Genomic DNA, 23606 nt, shown 5'->3' on the forward strand with positions numbered 1-23606 from the left:
CCCGCAGGCAGGGCCTTAGCGCCCCGCCCCGTGGTTTGCGTCCCGCCGCGGGGGGTGCCCTTGGCCCCGCCCCGCAGACGCATGCGCACTAGCTCATCGGCGCGCAGGCCCGCCCCGCCAGGTTCCCGGGTGCAGCCCTGCGCGGGCCTCCACCTGTGCGCTGCCCGCACCTGACCCCGCAGGACAAGGCCCTCCCAAGGGAGACAGTGACAGCAAATGGCATCCGGCCGCCATCGGACTCACCAGCTTCTGGGACTTGTGGTTTCCCAGGCTGAATGGATCTGGGCCCCGGGGCCCCGCAGGTGCCCATAGGCTACTGCTTCCCAGACTGGACACCAGCCCACATGTCCTTCCAGGGCTGCACCCCCACCCCCACCTGCATGATGACACAGTAACCACGCGACAGGGAGGGCTGACAGCTCTTTATTGCTGGGACCACAGGTTTAGCAGTGGACAGTGGGGGTGGGTGGGCCCTTGGGTCCCCCGTCTGGCCCTCACGTGCCCAGGAGCAAGCCGGAGAAGCTGGAACCACTCTGGATGGTGAGGGCTGTCCCAGAGCCGTTGTCCACGAAGACGGAGGCGTACTGTCCAGCCTGTGGACACCGCACAGTGGGCATCACCAGCCATGGCAGCACACAGAGGAATGAAGCGCGAGCCCCACCAGGCAGCACCCACCCGGGGGGGCTCACGTGGCCGGTGTCCAGCCACACGCAGGACTGAGCGGTGCCAGGCAAAGGCTCCAGGCCTGGGGCCCGTGCCCACGCGTCTGGCCCTCTGGCCTCACCTGCAGCTGCAGCAGCCCCTCCACATGCACGGTAAAGACTCTGCCACGGCTCTCCAGGCCCGAGATGGCCTCCAGGGACCTGGACGCAGCATCGCAGGGTGGGGTGAGGGCGCCGCTGGCTGCGGGGCCAGGACCCCACCCGAGTACACGGGGCAACACGGGGCAGCTCTGTGTCTGCAGCAGCCCCTCCCTCTCCGCAGGCAGGACAGTCCAGGCCTGGCCACCACCCCCTGTGGCCCCCGCAGCATCAACAGTGCCCCCAAGGAAGGCCCACTCACGTGTGTCGATGACACAGGGACTCGATGCAGACAAGCACCCGCACGGTGTCGCGAGCCCGCGCCCTGCCCTGCGGCTCCCTGCGGTCTGTGGAGACAGGCACGCCTGCAGCAGCCCCCCGGGGAGGACGGAGCAGAGAGGGGCAGGGGCTAGACAGCCAGGTGCAGGCCCAGGAGCGGCCAAGCTGGAGGAGAGTGAGCCCTCAGCGAGAGCCCCGGCGGGAGGTGGGGATGGAGGCATGTCTTCAAGGGGACCCAGGCCTGGGGGCTGGCCCCCACTCACCCACGTGCAGGCTGGCGGAGAACTGGAAGATGGCGGTCACCGGGGCTGTGAACCGGCCTGAGGCCAGGCTCAAGCCAGACCCCCGCAGGAAGGCGCCCTGGGCCGTGGGCTGGAGGGACAGCAGGTGAACAGCCAGCTGCAGCGCCCGGGCCCTCATCTTGCACATCCAGCCTGGGGGAGGTGCCTGTGACTGACAGCCACCCCCACAAGCCCCCAGTGGGCAGGATCGGCAGCAGGGGACCCATGTTTCTGGGCCCACGTGGGCCCCAGGCCCCAAGAGATGGAAGAACCCTCAAGAGCCCCCACCAGGGAAGGCATCCCTGGCTCCTGGCGCCCTTGGGCCCCACCCAAAGTTGTGGCACACAGGACCTGCTAATCCTGACTCAGGTCACCCCACCCCCCCTGTGCTGGGCCCCCCCAGGCACCCTCTGCGTGCGTGTGCTGGGCGACTGTCCCAGGCTGGCTAGGAGACTTGCCCAGCAGTGGGGAGCCGACCCAGCACCTGGCCCCCCCCCCCCCCCCGCCCCCCCCCGGGGATATGAGGCGCCCCCCCCCCCCCCCCTCCCGACCCAGATGCCCCAGAGGACCAGCCCCCCACCCACGCGCACTCACAGCCTGGAAGCCATGCAGCTCCACCAGCGTCCTCTCGTCCACCACCAGGGGGCCCTTCAGGGCACAGTGGAAGGCCTCGGCCACCAGCCGCCCTGTCCCCTCAGGCAGCGATGGGCCCAGCAGCCCCAAGAACCGGCGCTCAGTGGCCTCTGTGGGGAAAGGGTGAGAGCAGCGTCTTGGGTTAGGCTGTGGTCACCCCCAGGGCCCAGGCGGAAAGATCAGGGTGTGGTCACCTCCAGGGCCCAGGCGGAAAGATCTGGGACAGGGTCTCACCTTTCAGCATCTCCTGAAACTCTCGCAGCAGGGCTTCCTGGGTGACTGTGGCACCGGGAGGCCCGGGGGGCCCAGGCGGCCCGGGCGGCCCGGGGGGCCCAGAGAGGCCTCGCTGAGGGGTGGCAGGAGAAAGTTAGTGTCCCAGTGGGAGCCACAGCCACCCCTCCCCTGGGTTCAGACCCCAAGGCTCACCAACTTCTTGTCCCGGCCCCGGCACCGTTTCTTGGAGGCCCCGTCATGTGGACGCCGGACGAAGTTCAGCCAGGTCATGTGGGCGTCTGAGAACTCAGACCCCAGGCCCTCAGGTGGCTGCAGGGCCAGGGGACAGGCTACTGTGCTGGCCACCGGGCCCCCACGAGGCCTCCCCTACTGCCCCCAGGGGAGAGTGGAGAGACTTGGGGCCCAGGCCACCTGGGGCAGGACTCAGCACACATGAGAAACATGGTAATGGGTCACTGTAGGCCACCCCTGGGGACCCAGACCAGGACACACAGGGCAAGGACCTGATGTCCAGGCACCTTGGTTCTGGTTCCATATTGGAGCGACCACATCCGCTCCCACGGCACCGGGTTCCCAAGCCGATGGGCACACCCATGTAGACACGGGCCTGCCCCACACGTCCCCACAGGTGGGCGTTCTCGGGGGTACGTTCTCGGGGGTGGGGGGTGCTCCCCAAGAGCTTCAGAGCCCCGCAGAGCTGGGGAAAGCACAAGCACAGGCCCTGCTCTGCGCTGGGCATCAGGTGGGTGAGCGGACACCCCTGGCCAGGCTCCTTGGGCTGGGACCCAGGCCACAGCGGCCCAGCCCACCTGACTGTTCGAGCAAGGGCTGGGAGGGACCATGCTCCCCCTCCCCTCCACCCACTCCCCCCAGCCCAGTTTCTGCGCTGGGACAAGCCCGAGAGGCAGCAGCCCCCGAAGCCCCTTCGAAGTCGAAGAAAGCACATCCCACTGAGGGGTGTGGGCTGGGGAGAGCATCAGCCTGTCTCTGAGGCAGTCCGCAGGCCAGGCTGGGGCAGGAAGCTCATCACAGGGGCAGGAACCCTGCAGAGGCTGGACTGGCTGGGGCACAGCCACCACCACAGGGCTAGAGCAGAGCCCTGGCCACTCTCAGAGGGCTCTGTCCGGCAGTGCAGGCTGACAGGCCCCGCCTGCAGGGTCCAGTCCAGCGGGCAGCCCTCACTCCCAGACATGGCAAGAGCCAGGTTCCGAGGCCAGGTGCTGCCTCCCAACCCAGGAGGGGCAGGGCTTCTCAGGAGACCAGACAGGACAGGAGGGGCAGGGAGGGTGCCTCCCACCCCTGATCTGGGGCCCACCCGGAGAAGTGGGAGAAGCCAGGAATATCTGAATATCCTGGTTCCTGGGGTACCTGCTCTCTGCCTGGGGGCCTGGCTGCCAGCCTCCCTAGCCACACCTGGGGGCTCAGGGGCCTCGAGACAAGTCGTCAGTGGTGTCTAGGGGCCAAGGGCTACAGGAGTCGGGGGCAGGTGGAAGAGGAGCCCACCCCCAGCAGGAGGAGCAGGGGTCCCAAGGCCTGGGGAGGGCTGTTCTGGGGTATGTGTCCCATGGCAGCCCCCCACAACGGAGACACTCCTGGAATAGAGATTTGCCTGCTTGTCCCCAGGCGAACCCGGGCCTACCCCCAGAAGCTGCCAGTAGCCCACCCTTCTCTGGCTGGCAGGGCCCGAGGACTCACACTCCTCAGCCTGCCCATCTGGAAAATGGGGCCTCAGGCTCCAACGGGCCGCGTGGGCTGAGCGCAGCCGCGCTGGCTGCAGTGGAGACGCCCTTGGAGGCGGGAGGCCAGGATCAAAGGCATGAGGGCTTGGGCGGTGGGAGGCCTGCCCCAGCAACTGCCTCTCTCTTTTCAGGCCTGCGGCCCCCACAGGGGCAGACCCATGCTGCTGGGGTCAGCTCCAACCCCCCTTGGAGATACCTGGCCCAAGATGGTGGAGGGCCAAGGCTGAGGCAGGTCTCGGAGGGGACCCCAGGGGCAGACTGAGGCCAGAGGGACTACAAGGACCAGAACGCTGGCTGTGAGAGGCCATCGGGGGTGCTGGACACACAGTGGGGGGTCAGGGCAAGGATCTCCAGGAAGCCCAGGGTCCAAGCTAGCCTTCGCCTCTCCAGCCACCCAAGTTGTGGGTGACTCGGATAACCAACAAGGGGCCTGCCCCCGCCACCTGCTCCGCAGCAGGCTGTTAGAGGCATGTAGGGCCTGGGGCTTCAAAGGGTCCATCACAGCCCCTCCCCTCCCCCACCCTTCCCCTGGGCCCGGGGCCCCAGTGGCTGCCCCAAGAGCAACTGCTGTGAGTCCTGCCCAAAGCCCCACTCCACTCAGACAGGGCAGAGCCACAGAGAAGGTGGCCCGCCAAGAGCCAGGGGGCCGCCCTAAGCCTGCAAGTATGCGCAACCCACCCCACGTGCAACCGGCCCGGAGCGTACCTTGGGGGAGCCCAGCAGCCCCTCGCTGTGGGACGTGGTGGCGGTGGGGGGCTCAGTGCGCTGGCTGGGCTGCTGAGGCCTCTTGGGCTCCCGCCGCGCCCCAACGCCCCCCAGGAGCAAGAGCTGCAGCCCGAGGGCCACAGCAGCAGCCGCCCAGGCCCAGTGCATGGCGCCCAGCAGCTGCAGACCCCAGTGGTGGCGGCTCAGCCTGGTGAGCGGGTACCCCCAGGTGTGCTCATGGGGGCAGCGGTGCAGCCGGCACTCAGGGCCCCCTGCGGAGACACAGCCCCAGGGGGCACCTCGCCACCTCCCTGCAACTGCAGGCAGGGTGAGCCTGGGGCCGCGGCACAGGCCCCGGGCTGGGGCAGACCACTCCAGGGACGCACTCCCTCCCGATTCCCCGGACTGGGACCGGCGCCCGCCTCCCTCACATGCAGTGCCCCGGCTGCCCGCGCAACGCCGCCAGATAAACCCTCCCCTCCGCCCCAAAGCTCCAAGGGGGAGGGCTCACACTCTGCGGGCTCTGCCAGCCAACAGGGGCTCCCCTGCCAGCCCGGGGGCGGAGACGGGGGCGTTAGGCTGTGGCAAGGGGCTGCTCCCTGCCCCGGGGAAACAGCCCCCGCCCTTCTCCAGGAGGGCTGACTGGCCCTGCAAACTGTTGACATGAACTCACCCCACCCTGCTCCCAGAAAAGCTCCCAGCACCTCGTGTCCAGGGGGCCCAGGGGCAGGGACAACCTCCATCAGGACAGCCAGCCCCATCTGCTCTTCCTAAGGCCCACCTCATTCAGGCCCTCCGGATCCTTCCAGCCCTGCCCCAGGCCCCCTCCAGGCCCTCTGACAGAGGTCCCCCTACCTGAGAGTCCTGGTGATGCCCAAAAGCCTGGTTCAGACCCTGCTCCTGAGAAAGGCAGGACCTGGCACAGACAGCTGTTCGACCAGGCTCCCAGCCACATCCGGGCCTAGATGAACCTGGGCACTGGCCCTCCACTGGAGTGAGCATGTCTAGTGAGAGGGGGGACTGAGTGACCTCAGAGAACATCATGGTGGGCGGCCCGCCTGAGGCTTTCCCCGAGTCCTTCCACCCCCTCCTCTTCTTGGGGCACAAGGCCAAACCTTACTGCCCGAAGGGGTGCCCTCACCCAACCAGGCCTCTCCGCTTCCTGCTGTCTTCAGCCGGCAGGGAAAGGGACAGAAGTCCGAGGAGATGGAGCTCAAGACTTGCCCCCAGTGGGACCTGGAAACCGGTGCGCGAGTCCCCAGGGAGAGTTAGCGCCTTTCCTTAGCCACCAGCACACTGTGGGCAACAGGGTGACCAGGGCCAGCTGAAGCCACCCAAGCCTTGCAGAGTCAATCACCACATGACAGGGGCCAGGTGGGCTGACAGCTGCCCCTTGGTGGACCAGGCCTATGGACGGTCAGAGCCATGGCTAGCCCTGAGCCGAGAGGAAGGTGGGGGCACACTGGGTCTGGCGGACAGCACGAGTCCTCCTCCAGGAACTCCTCAATTTCCAGACGTCCGCCAGGAATGACAAAGGCAGACTCTAGACCCAGACCACGTCCACGGTTGGCGGCTGCAGGCAGAGCCACTCCCAGAGCCACGCCTGGTGGGGAAGATGTGAGGAGCGTCTGCCCAGGGTCATCCGTCCCCACTCCTGGTCCAGGCAGAGCTGGTCAGCTTCAGGGACAACAGCGGGCGGTGACGGCAGACTGCAAGATCACCGTCAGAGACTCAGGTCCCAATGCCTGGGTCTTGAAGAGGGCACAAGGCAAGTAGGCACCTCTTTTTCTAGCAACTGCATCCTGATAGCCCCATGATCAGAGGCTTCGAAGTGTCCGCAGAGTGCCGGGGGCAGTGGACCATCCCGGACTGGCTACTGCGTGGGCACTGCCAACTGGCCAGCCTCCAGCACAGTCCTATAGGCAGGTGGACCTATAGCGGACGGCCTCTGAAGCGGGACGGGGCAGCCACACAGCAATAGGCCTCAAACAGGTCCAACCGTGCCTGAACCATGAGGTTCTGCGCCCATCCCGAGGCACCTCGACCACAAACAGGAAGGACCAGTTCCCTGGCCCACTGGTTGGTAAGCTTCTTCCGGGCTGTGCTCTGCAGAGGGACGCGGCCCCCTTGGGCTCAGGTCCAGTGTCAGGGAAGCAGCTCCCTGCTTTCCAGTGCCTCCTCTCCCTGCATCCTATGGGTCCTCTCAGGGCCTCAGCTCCCCCAATGAGCACGGGAGCTGCCTGGAAAACCATCAAAGGAACCCCGCTCTCCAGTCCACACCCTACTGCCCCAGACACCCACGGCCCCTGGAGGGGAGGCCCAGGCCCACAGCCACACCTCTCTACCCACAAAGCCACAACCCAGACGCCGGGCCTTGTCCCCACAGCTGCCTGCCCCTGTGATGCCCATACCGACGACCACCCCAGGCTCAGACCCAGACCGTTCGGCTGCATTCACAAGCTTCCAGGCTCAAACACAGGCCTGGGGAAGTTTCTTGGGGACAGAGATGCTGGGAATGGTCTTCGCAAGACCACCCAGGACCCCTTCCCCTCTGTCCGTGCAGCCTGACTTTGGTCAGGGCTTCGTCCCTGGATTAAGAGACTCCCAACAAGGCTTGCCCTCAGCGGTTCAGATGGGCCAACCACTGGGGACACCCAACTGCCCTCCACCGAGGGCTCCACACGAGTGCGAGGGGCCGGTGACGCCTCTGAGGGAGAACAACGTGGACACGGGGTCAGATGCGTGGGCCCACAGGTCAAGTTCATCTTTTTTGTTGTTGTGGTTGAAGTGTTTATTTGTTTTAAGCAATCTCTACACCCGATGTGGGGCTCAAACTCACGACTACGAGATCAAGGGTCACCCGCTCTTCTGACTGGGCCAGCCAGGCACCCCAAGGTCATCGTCTACCTCGGGTCACTGCAGACAGCCTGCCGCCTCGGACACGGGGTGCAGGCTCGGCACGGACCGGTCAGCCCCGCTGACAGAGGGTTTTGAAGAGCTGACGTTTCACATCCGGCAAGGAAATGACCCACGTTAAGTAAAGCATTTGCTGTGGAACTTGCCTCAACACCTCAGGAAACACCAAGTGCTTGGGTCAGATGTGGCCGCGGACAGAGGGCAAGGCGCGGCAGAGCGCACGCCAGCCGACACACGCGGGGCCCCCAGCTGTGGCACTGCCGCCGGGCCCCACGGCTGCTCCCGAGGCGCCGCTGCGCTGCAGACACGGGAGCTCCAGCCCCACAGGCCGCGCCGCTGGGCCACCCGGCACTGGGCTGGGCTGGGCTTGCGTTTCCACCAACAGAGACTCAAACGGCACAACATTTAGGAACAAGATATAATGAAAGATTTTTTTCACAAGAGTGGGTTAAATACACACGAGTGGTAAACTATAGAGCAATTTTAAATAAACAGATCAAAAGCCAAGAATGTGGACGCTGCACGAGTGGGCGGCCGCACCCGAGCCCCGGGAGCGAACGCCCCTCGGCCCGGGAGCGAACACCCCTCGGCCCAGGAGCCGAAGACACGGCGCTCAACCGACACGGAGTGAGAATCCTCACACGGGCGCCCGACGGAGATGTCAGCAGCCGAGGAGCTGTGTCCAGCCCGCCGGCCCCGTCCTTCCTGGGATGCCCAGTCCATGTGTGGCCTTCCAGGGCAGAGCCCACACCGGACACGGGTCAGCTGCGGGAAGAACACGGGAGCCTACCTTTAGGGTAAAGCACACATCTGGACCAAGTGTGAGGGGAGCCCTGAGGTGCACAGAACCTGCCGGTCAGGTGTGGACCCCGGGGGGCTGCTGGGGGTCAGAGGAAATGTCCTGCGGGCACTGGGAGCCTGGAGGTGGCCACAGGAGGCCCGGCCTGGCACGGGTGTGGAGGCCAGGGCGGGAGGAGGGTGAAGGGAAGCCGGCCTTAGGGACCACGCGGGACGTGGTGGCTCTTCAAGGAAGGGGTGCCACCTTGTGGTCAGAAAGCAAGTGGACGCTGAATTTCAACTTCACCAAAACGAAGAACCCACTCTGCGAGGAAGGACGGCTTCTTTCCAACGAACACAAACACATTTCAAATGCTGAGGCCCAAAGCCCCACATCTCCTAGGGCCCACGGCCAGCCCCTGGGCCCCGCGGCCAGGCCCCCTGCCCCTGCCAGCCGGGCGCAGCTGTGGGAACTGCTCCTGCCTGGTGAGCCAGGGCTCCACTGGACCAAGAATGCACGCAGAGTATTTGATAATCGAGTTTTGTATTTTTAAGTGACCAAACCTAATAAAATGAAAAACAGGTTTACTAAAACAGGTCCAAAAGACGATACAGGAGATAAGCTATAAAACCAAAGCATGAGGCCCCTCCTCCTCGGCACCCAAGCTCCATGGTCCCCAACAGACCCCAGAGTGAGGACAGGGAGCTGAGAATCTTGCATCTCCTCTAAATCTCAATGACACACTTTGGTTTCTGTTTTCCTTTTCAAGGTTTTAAAAAGCTACCCCAGGAGTCAGGCAGGTCCACCCCGCGCTTGGCGGCACGTTCAGCCAGCCCGTGGCACGCTCGGGCCCAGTGTCCCTCGTTTTTGACCACTTCTGCCAGCCGTGGCACGTGGCTCACTCCTGCGCTATGCTTCTCAGCACGTACTTGACCGTGTAGGCAAAAGCCGCAAACCCAACTATAACAAACAAGTTCGCCAGGGCACCGCCCAGGAGTCCGTGGTGCCGGTTGGCCTGCTGGAGCCCCGCGAGGTGTGGCCCAGCCCCTGGCGCGTGCCCATTGAGGAGCTGAAGCCCGTTCTGACCATGGTGTGTTTCCCCATCTGGAACCACATCTGGTAAGGGGAGAGTCTGGGGTCGGCTACTGAGTTCATCTTGGGCTTTCTGTTTTTGTTTGATTTCCTAAGATAAAAACAGAAAAAAACAAGGGTTGTTCTGAACAAACAAACAAATTCCTTTAGAACTAGGGATCATTCTAAGATCCACCCATGGGTGGAAGACCTGTGGGGCCTGCGGTTGCCGGCCCCACGTGCTCAAGCCTGACACCCACCCCCGGAGGTGGGGGCTGCTGCTAACCTGTTTACAGAAGAGGGGGTCCAGGGACTTGTCAAAGTCGCCAAGCCTGCACCTCACAGGGCCTAGACTGTGTCAGTCCAAGCGACACAGGATCACCGGGACTTCACCCTTAATGTGGCTCACCCTGCCCCTCCTGGCCAAGGGCCCTCCCTGCGGCTCAGCAGCCCACCTGAGGAGCTCCACGTCCTGACGTCCTTCCCTTTCCCTGGTCCTCCCAGCTCCAACCCCACCCCATGCAAGCCCCCAGCTCCCTGGGCACCCTGAGGAGAGGGGCAGGGCTGTACCCCGCCCATTAGCTCCTACAGGGGCACGTGGGAACCGGTGCTGTCCCCGCAGTCCACGTGCGGCCCAGGGACCCAGAGCAGCACGGTCTTCTCTGGGGAAGACTGGGACATGAAGTGCTCCTGACAAGGGGGAGCAAATCGGAGCCGGCCTGGCCCTTACCTCCACGACTTCAGGGAATAATTCACAAAAGACTTTGTCTTTCAAATTAAATGCTAAACTTTGTGCAGCCAGTTGTCTTTTCTAAGAAGAAAGAGAACGGAAATATCAGCCCAAAGACTAATTTCGATTCTTTCAAATTCTAAATTAATTTCAATTTTTTCAAATTTTATTTCATCCTCAAAAGCTACGGTCTTCTTGTGGTTGAAAGCACCCAATAAACTCGGTCTTCAGAATAAACTAACTCCGTCTTATGAAAATGCATGCATCTTTCCATTATCATCAACTAATAACTTTAACTCCTACTTAGACAAGAGAAAAATAGGGGCGCCTGGGTGGCTCAGTGGGTGACGCCTCTGCCTTCGGCTCAGGTCATGATCCCAGGGTCCTGGGATCGAGCCCCACGTCGGGCTCTCTGCTCAGCGGGGAGCCTGCTTCCACCCCCCACCCCCGCCTGCCTCTGCCTGCTTGTGATCTCCGTCTGTCCAATAAATAAGTAAAATATTTTTAACAAACAAACAAATAAATAAATAAATTTTAAAAGCGGAAAAACAAAAACCAGGTAACAAGGACTCGATACCTTGCTATCCATGGCCGGGGCTGCACAGCCGCCCCTTCTGCCCCCCGCCCCCAGGCCCCTGAGGAAGCTTGGCCTGTTCTTCCCACCACGGAGAACAAGGAGCCCCAGAGCAGGGAGTCTCCGCACAGTGTCTGGGGAGCCCCTGACACGTGACCGCGCCCTCCACCCCTCACCGTGAAGTCCGACGTCTCTATGCTGCCCAGGGTGGGGCCCTTCTCCACCATGAAGCTCAGGAGCCCCGTCAGGATGGTGGAGACGGACCAGGCCGGGTTCCACGTGTCTGGGTGGAAATCCGTGATGGAAAGACACAGCCTGCGAAACAGGGACCCACTCAACAGAGCTCCCCCCCAACCCTGACCTCACTCCATATTGGAGAAGCAGGAATGCCTTACCTGGTATTGCACTTAAATCTTCCATTGGGCGTGATCATATAAATACTAGGAGGTTTAAAGGGAAATTCTCTGGGAAAAACTAGTTTTCCATGATAGTAGCCACCTGTATCAAAACAGAAAGAGCCTGTCATGGTTCACAGTGCAGCTCCTGCGGGGACACACGGCTCACACCCAGCCCCATGCCAGCCCCGAGGCTGGCATCACTGCCCGCGGCCTCCCAGCCCAGCCCAGCCGCTCTGCCCCATCTCTGTGCCCACCAGCGGACCGCCCCGGGAACACAAGGGTCTTGCTGGAGGTCTCACTCCAAAGGAGGGGCTCATGACCGAAACTCAGGAGCAGCCTTGCCCATACGACCACCACACAAACCCTGCACAGCCCTCCTATGCCCACCTCTCACCCAGAGCACGGCACCAGAAGAGAAGTTGTACTGGGCTCCTCAGCGGCCCCCTCCTGCCGCCCTTCCCAGCATGACAGCCGAGGTCACCCCTCCCTCCTGCGCCCCCCATCTCTCCTCCTCCCCTAAGCTACACCCGGCAATAAACACAACTGCCATCATTCCTCCCACCGTAGAAACACGAAACTCTGGCCACCACCCCTCCAACTCCTGCCAATCGCTCACTCTCCTTTCTGGAAAACCCCCAGACAGCTACGCCCAAGGCCACCCTGGTGAGGCCCCTGCTCCCACCGCGATCCCCCAAACCTCGAGACCCCCCAGACTTCCCCTCCCACCTCGAGTCCCGCCCTGGCCTGGCTCCCCCACTCTCACTCCACCCCCTAAGCGCAACCCACTGGCTCCTTTGGTGCCCTCCCTGACCACTCTGCCTTCTGGGGTGTCACGTCTCCTGTGACATGAGGATGCGATCGTCCGTGTCCTGCCAGCACCTCCACACGGGCCTCTGGGGATCCTCCCACACTCCAGACCCATGGCCCGAACATCCAGGCCACACTGTTCAGAGGAGTCTGAGACAGAATCTGGCTCTTCTCCTCAAAGAGTAGTGCCAACCTCTTCACCGTGCTCTGGGAAGACCCACGGCCAGACCTGCCCCCCTGCCCCCGGCCCAGCGGCCATTCCACACCGACTCCAACAGCGAATCCTGTTGGCCACACCTTCCAACTGATCCAGACCGACACTCTGGGGGACCCTGCTAGCCTCACGGCCTTCACCCCACCCCCTCAGCTCCCAGACCCACTGCCCCAGCCTACCGGAGGCCTCACCCCCTCCTCTCAGGGCCGCACCTGGGAGCTTGCTGGAAATGCAGAGCCCTGGGCCCAGCGCAGCAGGCTAAGTGACGCACGCTGACAGCAGACCTGGTGATGTGCGCGCGCACGGAGGCTTCACGCGCTGCATGACCTCCACCTGGGATCCCCGCTGTGCCCAGCACCCTGGGTGTGGTCCCACCTCAAGGACTGGGGCACGCTAGTCCCAAAGAGCCACACATCTCTGCTCCAAGGCCACTCCTGGGTAGGCCCTGCCCACCAGGGCCCTGGCCCCTCGCATGAGTGCTGTCTTCCACGCCAGCCTCTGCCGGTGGCGGAGGGATGGCATCAGCCAGTGTCCCTTGTAAGGCCGACCCCGCGAGCAGACAAGTCCACTGCTGAGAAACCAACACCATAAATGGCACTCAGGGCACACTCACTCAAAATTACTAGGAAACGCCAAACTGGACAACAGCCAAGTGATACACACAGGGGCTTTTCCTAAGAGGAAGCAGAAGAGTCGGGCACGTCTGAGGCTCAGCTCCCCAGGAGGTGCTGGGAAGACTGGCTCGCGGCACAAGCGCACAGCTGCCGGGAAGATGGGACCCTCAGTACCTGCGCCAGCCCCGCACCCGTACCTCCGTCGTGCACTGGAGGAAAGCCAGGTGAAGACCTTCCACCGAGGGGAGCGCTCCGGGCAGGAGCCGGGCAGAGAGGCTACCACACAGGGAGCAAACTGCAGAAGCAAACGGCAGGTCGCAACATACGGGCAGGCGGCGCGTGAGGGGCCGCCGAAGCCCTCGGGCCTCCGCCTCTCGGCGTGGAGGTGTGCTCCGCACACAGGAGGCCAGGAGGCGAGCGCCGGTGGGTCTGTGCTGAGGGGCCCGGAGGGCTCGGTGTGAGAGGGGAAGAGGCAAAGCAGGGCCGGCAGGACAGAGCCTCGCCCAGAGGTCAAGCCCTCAGGCAGCGCACGGGAGCAGTGCCAGGCTGGCAGCTCCCACATCCTTCACTCGCAGCGTCCACAGGGGACGGCGTGAGGAGCACAGCCTCGGCCGAGCGCTGGGGACAGAAACTGCGGAGAGCGCTGTGGCCCTCAGAGGCGCCGCGGAGAGCGCGCAGCACGCCGCCACCTTCCTCCACCGAACTGCTGTTGCAACTAAGTGGAAAAAGAGAGAAAACCCACTGGCCACAAATGTGCCGCCCGTTCCTGGGTTCTCTGCTCTGTCCCAGGGACCCGCACCCCCACCCTTCCCTCCGGTCGGCTCGCTGAGGCTGCACAGTCTGAAGATGAAGCAGAGCGACTCCTCCGGCTCGCTCCTGCTCTAGCTACTCCCGACCCTCTGCCTTTCCGTGTACGTTTTAGAACAAAACGCGCAGGTCAAGTTTGTGTGTGCCTACAGAACACCTTCGTCACAACTCTGCCGGGATCGTGTAAGATCTACAGATGGCTTCAGGGAGAACCCTCCGCGGCACCCGCGCTAGTGGGAGGCGGCTTCTGAGCTGCGAGGGTCGGTAGGCCTGGGGTTCGCCCGGGTAAGCACAGTCGTGGAGTCCCGAGGCCACCCAGTGCCGAGCCGAGCAGACATGGACAGGGAGAGGAGCCGCGAGAGGCCGGGAAGGAAGGGTCAGGACATCCAGAAGTCAGAGCAGAAGCAAGTGAGGAGGAAGCCAGCGTCCGCACCACTGGAGTCCACAGAACCCCAGGCACTGAGGCCTGAGGTCTGTCCCCTGGACTGGCAGTTCACAGGGGTCCCTTATTAACCAAAAGAGCAGCAAGCACAGGGCAGGCCTTAAGCTGTCGAGTGTAGCCCTGAGCTGAGGGGATGGGCGGCAGGGACGGGGACAGACGCGGAGGAGGGCAGAGCAGGGAGAGGAGGCAGAGCAGGGGAGGGAGGAGGAGGAAGGAAGGGGGAGGAGAAGCGGCAGGACAAGCTCTGGATCTGAAGGGCATCTTGCCGACAGCCCGAGGGCCAGAGCCAGCAGGCGAACACTCAGGGGAGTACTAGACACAAGGAAGCACTGGTGACAGCGCTGGGTCTGGAAAGAGGGCGCCTCCTTCTGCACAGAGACAGGAGACCCCCTGCTGGCCAGGGCCTGGGGATCAGGGGGTCTCCTGGCGTCCCCGCCCTGCATGCCTTCACCCGGGGGGTGCCCTCTCCTCTCCCCGCTGCCTCCACTCCCATCCAGGCTCACTTCCACCAGCAACAGGCTTGGACACAAAATTAATAAACATCACTACTTATTCGGAAAATAATAAAACTACAAAAAAAAAAAAAAAACACCTTAAAAATCAGGCACAATGCCCCTTGGCAGAGAGAAAACACATTCACTCCTAGTGTGTTAGAAACACATGTTTAGGGGCGCCGGGGTGGCTCAGTGGGTTAAAGCCTCTGCCTTTGGCTCGGGTCATGATCCCAGGGTCCTGGGATCGAGCCCCGCATCGGGCTCTCTGCTCGGCCCCTCCCCCTGCCTGACTCTGCCTGCTTGTGATCTCTATCCGTCAAATACACACATACATAAATAAATTTTTAGAAACACACGTTTAACAACCATTCTAACGTGATCTGTCCAGACGGCCTGAAGCCCATCTTTTGCTGCATTTCTAGACGCCTCCTGCAAGCCCACCAAGGCCACGCGCTGCTGCTGGTCATTTGGGCAGGCCTCACCATGACACTGTGAACCCCCCCCCCCACCCTGCAGACGGCTTCTGCCCCCCCCAAGGGCACACGTGCCGGTGCCAGGGACTCCCACACCAAAGGAGAGTCTTCGTAAGGCTGGGGACACACGCGCCAAACCTCCAGTGGCCGGACTCTTTTCTACTGAAATCTTATGCGAGATCTACATCCCGTGTGGCTGTAGATGTTGCCTGAAGCAAGGACCCAGTGGCTAGAGAGCTGAAGGTGCTGCCCACCCAGCCACAGCTCTGCCCTGGGCTTGCCCTGCCATGGCCCATCTCTCCCGCGGCCTAAACCAAGGTTGGTGCCAGGCTCCCCGTGGCCCCCGACGCACTGACTAATCCCAGGTCTACTTTGTAAATGACACCAGACAACCCTGGGTGGCATCAATGGATCAGCCTCAGCAGCAAGTAGGAGAGCAGAGGTGCCCGGCTGACCCAGAGCAGACCCTAAGCCTCAGTGTCCCATCCACAAAGGGGCCCAAAACTGGGCTTAGAGGGCTCAGCAGAGTGAGAGCTCCATAATTACACCTTTCCTCCCTCGGACAATATTCACGTTGGTCTGACCAAACCCCAGGAGAAGCTGGCCATGCTGTCCTGCTCACCAGGTCTGTCTTCTAGCTCTGATCCCACTGATGGGAGAGGCCGGGTAAACCCCGACCCTTACAGACAGCTTCCAAAGACCAAACACAACGGCAAAAAACCAAACACTTCTTGGACCTGGAGAAACGCTGGGATGGAGTCCAAGGAAGTCCAATCTCACTCGTGCACATCCAAAATAGGGCGTGATTCACAAATACCGAGTGTCTGACAGGTGAAGTCTATTCAGATGGTAACAGTGGGGCACCTGGGGAGCTCAGTCATTAAGCATCTGCCTTCCGCTCAGGTCATGATCCCTGGGTCCTGGGATCGAGCCCCACATTGGGGTCCCTGCTCAGCAGGAAGCCTGCTTCTCCCTCTCCCACTCCCCCGCGTGTGTTCCCTCTCTCGCTGTCTCTCTCTCTGTCAAATAAATAAATAAAATCCTAAGGGGCAGGGGGAGGTAAAAACGGCCTGTTGTTCCTCTCAAATCAGATCAGACTTACCTTCATACGGAGTCATCTCTGGGCCTCGGACCACATAGTGCCTGAGGGAGAGAAGAAAATCAGTGGGCTCCGGGATGGCACCTTCTCCAAACCTGGAGTCACTCCAAGGCTGGGCTTCGTAGGGTCCCGTGAAACCTGATACTCACAATCGGTAGATGAATTTGTACTGCAGACACTTTAGTCACTTTGTAACAGAACCTTGAAAGCTCTATCTTGTGAGTTTTCCACAAAATACTTCTGTGTCTACAGTATGCAAGGAAGAACTCCTCTCTAACAGCTACAGCCAAGTGAAAAGGTTTCCAACCGTAACTTCACATTCATTCTTGAGGTGTACCTGGAAACTTGCATTTCCAGGGAAACTTGTGCACCCAAATATTGTGAAGCAGGCCAAGCAGGGGACAGCTGGTGATAGGAGTTGGCTGGGCGTCTCCCAGTGTGGCTGTTCCTGTTCTGGGAGAACTACACACGACCTCAGAGCAGCTGTCCTGTAGCAGGAGGAACAGGCACAGCCCACAACCGTCACTGAAGTCCCCGCACAGAGCCCAAGCCCAGGCTGGGCCCACAGGCCTCAGACCAAAAGCAGCCACACGCACAGACCGCACTCTCCCACACAAACACAGAGCTGCAGCTGTAGGTCAAGAGCTGTTTGGACGTCAGGGTTCTCAGACAAAACAGACCAGAACAAAGGAGAGCGCAGAACCAACCGGAAGCGCACGACCACACACGACGGCTAACACTTCCATTACCATCCTGTCACAGACCCCCTCTTCCCACAAAGACCACGTTAACGCCGTGGGCCGCACAACACTTGCTATCTGCTCGCGGATACGTTTTACTCCCGGAACAGTCATCGGTGTTCGCTGACCAGGAACAACCCTGAGAGCTAAGCACGTGAGCCACCCAGGAACACGGCCGTACTCTGTCACTACCCAAGCCTGGCGCCCCGTGCAAGAACACAGGGCAGGGGCAACGAGCACGTGTGGGGAACCCAGCACCCTGAGCAGCAGAGCAGGGACGCCCAGGGCTGGGCAGGAGAGCCCGACCAGCGGGCCTGACATGGCTATCCTCGGCCAGCTCTGGGAACTGGATTCTGGAGTGGGAAGAAGGTCTCAGCACCCCAACTAAATGATCTGGGCTAAAAATAGGATCCATGCCAAAAGGAAGCCTGCCTTCCAGCTGGGAGTCTGGAACACTGGGAGGTGCCAGGCAGAGGTGCCTACATGACCTACTCCCCCTGGAAATCCCAAGCCCTGGATCTCAACAGGCTTCCCTGGTGGACAGAACCTCAAATGTGTTGCCACAGCAAGTCTGTGAGAGCCCACGGGGATGGCAAGCTTGTCCTTGGCCTCCTACGGATTCTGCCTCCGGTGCCTTTTCCAAGTGCCGACTTTGCTCATTTGTTCTCTGTAAGAAACCCTAGCAGCAGCTCTTCCTCGTGAGTGGCTGAGCCCGGGGACCTGAACTCACGGGCCAGAAGAGGCTCCCCAAACAAAGAGGACATCCCTGCAACGGCCATGGAACCCGTCCCTCTGTGGGCCGACTCTGTAAGCGGCGCCACGTGGTTTTTGAGGCCTGGGGGCGGGGAGAGCGCTGCTGTGAGCCTGAAGCCTCACCCACACGAGCCCCCTCACCCGGAGAGCCTTCCCCTCACCTCTCAGAGCCCTTCTAAGCTGAGGAAGGCAGATCCAGAACCCTGAAACTACCTGCCCAGTCGGAAAAGGATTTCTTTTTAACTCTGTTCGATTGTTTCCTCTGGATTCAAGAAACTTAAAAAATACTTCCTTTTTTTTTTTTTTTAAATGGGCTCCACGCTGCAACGAATTTTTAACCCTGAGATCCAGACCTGAGCTGAGACTAGCCAGCTTAACCAGCTGAGCCATTCAAGTGCCCCTTGGAGACACTTTCTGAGATCAAAACACAAAATCCCTTTCAAGCAGGGGTGCCTCGGCAGCTCAGCTAACCATCGGACTCTTGGTCTCAGCTCAAGTCATGAGCTCAGGGTTGTGGGACCTAGTGACACCATCAGGCTTCGGGCTCAATGGACAGCCTGCTCAGGACTCCTTCCCTCTCCACTCTTCCCACTGGCACGTACGCACGCTCTCTCAAATAAACAAGTAAGATTTTAAAAAAGAAATACTCTCCAAACAGAAAATGCTTACTACTTGGACCCTACACTTGACTTCCCACAAAATCAGCAACGCCCCTGGTAAGGGCAGCGTGTCTGGAGAAGCAGGTAGGTTCCCAAGGCCACACCTGAACACAGCCAAAGAGTCACTACGAAACAAGTGTCCATGAGGTACGGAGCCCGTCTCATCAGCCCAATGGCTTCCCAGGCCAGTGCCAGGTGCGGAGGTATCAGGACGCCTGACCCTTTGTCACAAACTCTCCAAGGCAGGACAGGCCACTTCACAGCACCAACAAGCAAAGAGCAGAGAAGAAGAGTCTAGAAATGTAGCTTCTCCACCAACACCTGTGAGACCGATACACTCCAACCTCTGCTGTGGATCCCACAAACCAGCACCCCCAACCGCCCCCACCCCACCAAACGGTGCTCTCCAGAACTCTCTCTCCAGCCCCAGAGTGCAGGGGTGAAGGAAGACCCCATTGCAGGCCAGCTGCCACCTATCACGAAGACAACCAGGACACATCCGCAGGCCTCTGTCTGCTCACGTCTAAAAAAGGTGCAGATGCACCTTGCCCAGTGCCATGGCGAAGCACGAAAGCCACCCAGGCAAGCCGGCAGAGAACCCAGGTGACAGTCAGTGTGAGGAGAGTGGCAGTCCAGAGCCTTACCATTCAAGAATGTTGGAAGGGAGGGGCTCCGCACAGATGTAAGGCACCGGGTCCTTCTTAATCCGAAGATAGTCCTGTTTCAGCCGCTGGGTCGCTGTTGTTGGAGCTCTTTTATTGCTGTTGCTGCTCATCTGCGGAAAACAAACACTTCTGCTCACAAAGGAAAGGGCGCACCCCTGCCCTCCTCACCCAGACGGCTTCAGCAGTGCCCCCTTTGCTCCGGTCTCCGCAGCCCAGCAGCAAGCCAAGTTAATCCCAGCCGCCCAGAAGCCGGGCTGCGGGCTGTCCTGACTTGCTCACCCACTCAGACGCCTGCAGGACCGGCAGAGTCTCCTTTTCCATCTGCCCCGCCACAACCTTCGTTTATGTAACATCAGATGCAAAGATTAAGGGGAAAAAAGAGAAACCCAAAGCCTCACTCCTGTCATCAAAGAACCAAAACGGGAAGAAAACTATCTGATTTAAAGGGTCCTCAGTAGAGGTGTGCGGAAGCCAGCCTGGGCAGGGCTCCTGAGTGACTGAGCAGTTCTCGCCAACTCGGTGCTAGCCAAACGTTCATACTGTGGGAATCAGGATGCACCCCAAACCAGCCCCCACTGAGAGCCTGTTGTCAGGCATTTTCCAACACATCTACCACTGGTCAAAAGTGCACGGGAGGAACAGGAGAGCCGAGAAGGGACCTCTGAAACGGGAGAGAGATAGGGACACACATGCCCTCCAGAGAGGAGAAGCTACAGGGACACGGGCAGCATCACGGGTCCAGGGAAGAGCCCTGGGCCACTCTGTAGGGAGCCACGGGGCAGTAAATGGAGACTGACAAGGCTGGGCAGGGAGGCAAGGCCAGGTGGCTAGGCAGCGCATCACGAAGTTTTTAGGTCCAAGCCTAAAGGAAGATCAAATTTTCTGTTCTATCACTTGGACATGGGGCGCCCGGGTGGCTCAGTCGGTTAAGCGTCTGCCTTCAGCTCAAGGCCTGCATTACCCCAGGGTGCCGGGACTGAGTCCTGCATCGAGCTCCTGCTCCCAGGGAGTCAGCTTCTCCCCTCTGCAAGCCCCCACCACCGCTCTCGCACGCTTCTCAAATAAATAAAACCTTAAAAAAAAAAAAATCACTTGAACTGTTCAGTGAAGGTCAAATGGGGCCGCTGAGACGGGATGGCAGGGACAGGACAGCACGGACAGCTGAGGACCAGGAGCGACGTCACAGCCACCGTTCAAGAGAAGAGGCAGGACCGGGCTTAGGGGGCCCCAGGACAATTCAGCCATGCTCAGAGACAGAAGGGAGGGACGGCGGGAGAAGACAGAGCCCCCCACCCTCACAGACGTCAGAGCAGCTCCAACTTGAACTGTAAAACGCTGGAGCTCCCCGTAAGACGGCAAAAAAGTTCTGCTGCTAAAAATAAAGCGTGAAAGCTGCCGGTCTAAAATTCGATAGAGCCAGGGGACACGCAGGGGTGCGCAGGAATGGAGAGGAGGAGCCTCCCGGCGACAGTGGTGGCAAACTGGAGCCACACCGGCCGTGCTCTCCTCTGTGACACTGACACGGCCAGTCAGCAATCTCAGGCCACCTGCCACAGCACCGGACATCAGTGCTTAGGATCGTCACCCTGACCTCTGGCCTGTACAGGCCTGAAGTCACTGCACCCCCCTCCCACGACGGTGCCGGCCCTCCTCATCTTCTTCATCAGGACCTCTGTGCGCTCATTTCCCCAGCGACAGCTCCGTCGGGTCAGAGGTCCACAGACTCCTGCCCCTTTGCAGGCCGAACTCCCCTCGGAGCACTCAGCCCCTCCACAACAGCCAGGGCTCCGTGCGCTCGCTCTGCACCCCAAGGAGCGCGGAGCAATCCTCCACACACCCCTGCCCACGGCACTTCTCGGGGCCCCTAAACTTCAGGGTCTCTGTCCCCCTCCTCCTCCTGTCCCCACCGCACCCGCCCTAATGCAGGGTCTCGTGACTGTTCCCATGAACCGCCGCAACAGCCTCCCAACTGGCCTCCACCTTCCAGACTCACCCCGTTTCAGTCCGGCCTGTATCCTTCGGTCAGATCAACTTTTCCTCCACCCCCAGCTCTGACCACAGCACTTCACGATTCCCCCAGAGCCAAGCCAGTAAACCCGAGCGCCTCCCCCTGCTTGCCCAGCCCTTGACAGAGAAGCCCCAGCTATGCCCCCTAGTTCCCCAAGTCCCTTCCTCGCCCTCGCCCGATCTGTGGGCAGAAAGTTCACTCAGGCCCTCCCTGGCCTAGTTCAGAAGTGAAGCCCCTGAAAAGCCTCCCCGATCTCCCGAGACGGCTCCACCCAGCCTCCCGCAGCCCGGCTCCGCACCACACAGGTTCCTGCCAGGCCCCAGCAGAGATGCCGGTGAACCCCCAGCAGGACAAAGCTACGGAGCAGCCTGGGAAGGGTCGCCTGCCCGCACAGCACGGCCCCCCGCTCCGGGCCCAGCCACGCAGGCCCGGTGGCTCCCTTGGGCCCCACAGGTGGTCACGGACGGCACCGAGCCGCCGCGGCTTGCGAATGTTCACGTGAAGTCGGCACTCTGCCACACATGAAACAATTCTCGGGGTTACTCAAATGCCACTGTGTTTGGACTTCATCCCGTGGCCAGGCCGGATGCTTGATGAAGGCCACTGGGCAGCCACGCAAAACAGACGGGTCCAGCCTGGCCAGTCACCAACGTCCCTCATTCTGGCTCACAGTCACCTTCACGACTCAACTACTCGGCTCCCGACGGGCCCCTCCTGTGCCTCAGTCGGCGGTCTCAGCCCCTGCAGCCTCCGGCACGGACACACACCGTGAAGCATGTCTCACGTTCCGTGCAAGCCCCACAGACGGGGCACGTCAAAGTGCATTACGCTGAAAGACATTTAAAAAAAACGGCATGAATAAAAAATTTTCACCCCCAGAGGCTGGAAAACAGCAGCCTGAGCCGGCGTCACAGGGGACCGTCCGCGCTGCCCCCGGGGGCCCAGCACCCACCGCCCGGGCCTGCCTGCTGCTCCGTGGCCGCGGACCTTGGCCCGCCTCTGGCCCGCATGACCCGCTGGGCACGCGCCACACCCAAGCCCAGGGCCGGCACGGAAGCTTCTGCTCTCTCCACCAGTCCGGGTCGGGACGGCTCCACAGGCCGGAGCGAAGCCTGGGGTGCGGCCACTCCTGCACCGGCCTGGGCCGGGAGCTGCCCCCGAGGGCGGCCCTTCAGAACGGGGCAGAGGCCGAACTGCCGGTTCCGAGCACAGCCGGTTTTCCGATTCCGCCCCTTCCCACCGAGGCTGCCTCCGCCGGAGCGCCCGGAGCGCCCGGAGCGCCCGGAGCGCCCGGCCTCCCGCCGCGGGGCTCCATCTCACGCACTTGCCAGCGCTCCGCCCGGGAGGCTGGGGCCTCCCGCTCCCGCTGCTCCACGCCGGGCCCGGAGAGAGGCCGGGCAGCGGGGCCGGCCGGGTGCTGTCGGCAGGAACCGGCCCGCCGCGGGGCGGCCGCAGGTCACCGGCAGGCGCGCCGAGCGGGCGGACCCACGGGAGGAACCGGCCCGGGGCCCCCCGCAGCCGCCCGGCTCTCGGCGCCTCACGCTCCCGCGGCCACTGCCCCGACAGCCACGACCCCAGCGCCCTCGCTCCTGCCGGGGCTCACGAAACCGCCTGCGGGCCGTGCAGGGGAAGCGGCGGCGGGCTCGAGGGCGGCCACCCCGACCCCGATGCCCGGGGACATTTACACACCAAGACCCGCGCCGGCCAGTCCTGGGGGTGCCGCGAGCGCCACGGCCAGGAGGCCTTTCCGCAGCGGCCCAGCCGCGGGGCCACCCACACCCCCAGGCTGGCCGAGGAGCAGCCGGCCCGGAGCCCCGGGCGCCCCGCCGTAACCGACCTCCGGTTCCGCGCACGGAGGCTCCCGGCCGGGGCCCCTCGAGCGGCAGACCGGGCGGGGACCAGCCTGGCGACGGCCCCGTGGCCTCCGCGCGGGCCGGCGCCGGCGGGGCGGACGCGCGGCCGAAACCCCGGCTCGGGCCCGCGCCGCGCTCTCACCTCTCCCCGTCGCCGCGCGTGGGCCGCCGCCGCGCTCAGGCTCGCCGTGGTCGAGGCCGGAGCAGGGAAGGAGGAGCGTGGCCCGCGCCGGAGAGCCGCACCGCGCCCGGACGGAGGCCACCGAACCGCCGCAGCGCCGCCGCCGCCTCAGCCTGCAAAATGGCCGTTCGCGGGGCGGGGGAGGCTCCTCCCCGCTTCCGGTTCCGGTGCGCCGCGCTCTGGGGCGGCCGCTCTAGCCGGCCCGGCGGACGTCGCCTGCGTCTCGCCGCCACCTCCCGCCCCGCGCGGCCGGGAACGTCTGCGCGTGCGCACTGGCGAGCGGCCTCGTGGGGCGGAGCCCCCGGGCGGAGGGTCGGCGCGTGCGCACGGGCAGGCTGGGCCGCCCGGGGCGCAGGACCGGCTCGGACGCGCGGCCTCTCAGGTGGTCTGCTCAGGTGGTCGGGGCTCTGGGAAGCATCCTTCCGCCGTAATGCTGTCCGGCGGGCGGCCCCAGGGGTTGTCAGCGGCCGCAGAGATCCTGGACCCCCTCACCCTGCACGGTGTCTTCCTCCCCGAGAAGCCCGGCCGACGGGGCCGCCCCAGAGCGGGGCGCGCGGTTCTGGGGAAGACAGACAAGCCCAGGCACAGGGTGACCCCCGAGGTGCCGGCGTGCCCTCCGCTTTGAGTTCACTCGGACCCCGACCCTCCCGTCGGCTCCC

The 23606-nt window shown here is 62.5% G+C and overlaps 2 protein-coding genes across 4 annotated transcripts; both read right to left on the reverse strand.

Moving 5' to 3' along the window:
- Positions 1-407: 407 nt before the first annotated feature.
- Positions 408-5148, reverse strand: C1QTNF12 (C1q and TNF related 12). The gene is made up of 8 exons (XM_059374360.1): positions 4672-5148; positions 2420-2536; positions 2228-2339; positions 1955-2103; positions 1343-1451; positions 1063-1147; positions 785-863; positions 408-593 (listed from the first exon to the last, which is right to left on the reverse strand). The coding sequence occupies exons 1-8, from the start codon at positions 4837-4839 to the stop codon at positions 495-497; spliced, it is 918 nt and encodes a 305-aa protein (XP_059230343.1). The 5' UTR covers positions 4840-5148; the 3' UTR covers positions 408-494.
- Positions 5149-8889: 3741 nt separating this feature from the next.
- Positions 8890-23082, reverse strand: UBE2J2 (ubiquitin conjugating enzyme E2 J2). 3 transcript variants are annotated; one of them, XM_059374390.1, is made up of 8 exons: positions 22909-23082; positions 21681-21742; positions 18885-19015; positions 16092-16132; positions 11136-11238; positions 10917-11055; positions 10167-10247; positions 8890-9548 (listed from the first exon to the last, which is right to left on the reverse strand). In XM_059374390.1, the coding sequence occupies exons 3-8, from the start codon at positions 19013-19015 to the stop codon at positions 9264-9266; spliced, it is 780 nt and encodes a 259-aa protein (XP_059230373.1). In that variant the 5' UTR covers positions 21681-21742; positions 22909-23082; the 3' UTR covers positions 8890-9263. The 3 variants fall into 3 exon arrangements, with proteins under 3 accessions (XP_059230373.1, XP_059230370.1, XP_059230371.1); XM_059374387.1 differs by lacking the exon at positions 21681-21742 and having other exon boundaries at positions 22909-23081; XM_059374388.1 differs by lacking the exons at positions 21681-21742; positions 22909-23082 and adding an exon at positions 21590-21680.
- Between the last annotated feature and the right edge of the window lie 524 nt (positions 23083-23606).

This window comes from Mustela nigripes, chromosome 14 (genome assembly GCF_022355385.1).
Source record: "Mustela nigripes isolate SB6536 chromosome 14, MUSNIG.SB6536, whole genome shotgun sequence".
Classification (NCBI taxonomy): Eukaryota; Metazoa; Chordata; class Mammalia; order Carnivora; family Mustelidae; genus Mustela; species Mustela nigripes.

Coding starts and splice junctions, on each gene's coding strand:
- UBE2J2 (XM_059374390.1), bottom strand. CDS start 19,015: ATGAGCAGCAACAGCAATAAAAGAGCTCCAACAACAGCGACCCAGCGG. Junction 16,133..18,884: donor CCTTCCAACATTCTTGAATG/GTAAGGCTCTGG, acceptor TCTCTCCCTCAG/GCACTATGTGGTCCGAGGCC. Junction 11,056..11,135: donor AGATTTAAGTGCAATACCAG/GTAAGGCATTCC, acceptor CCTGTTTCGCAG/GCTGTGTCTTTCCATCACGG.
- C1QTNF12 (XM_059374360.1), bottom strand. CDS start 4,839: ATGCACTGGGCCTGGGCGGCTGCTGCTGTGGCCCTCGGGCTGCAGCTC. Junction 2,340..2,419: donor GGGGCCGGGACAAGAAGTTG/GTGAGCCTTGGG, acceptor GCCACCCCTCAG/CGAGGCCTCTCTGGGCCCCC. Junction 1,148..1,342: donor CTCCGCCAGCCTGCACGTGG/GTGAGTGGGGGC, acceptor CTGTCTCCACAG/ACCGCAGGGAGCCGCAGGGC.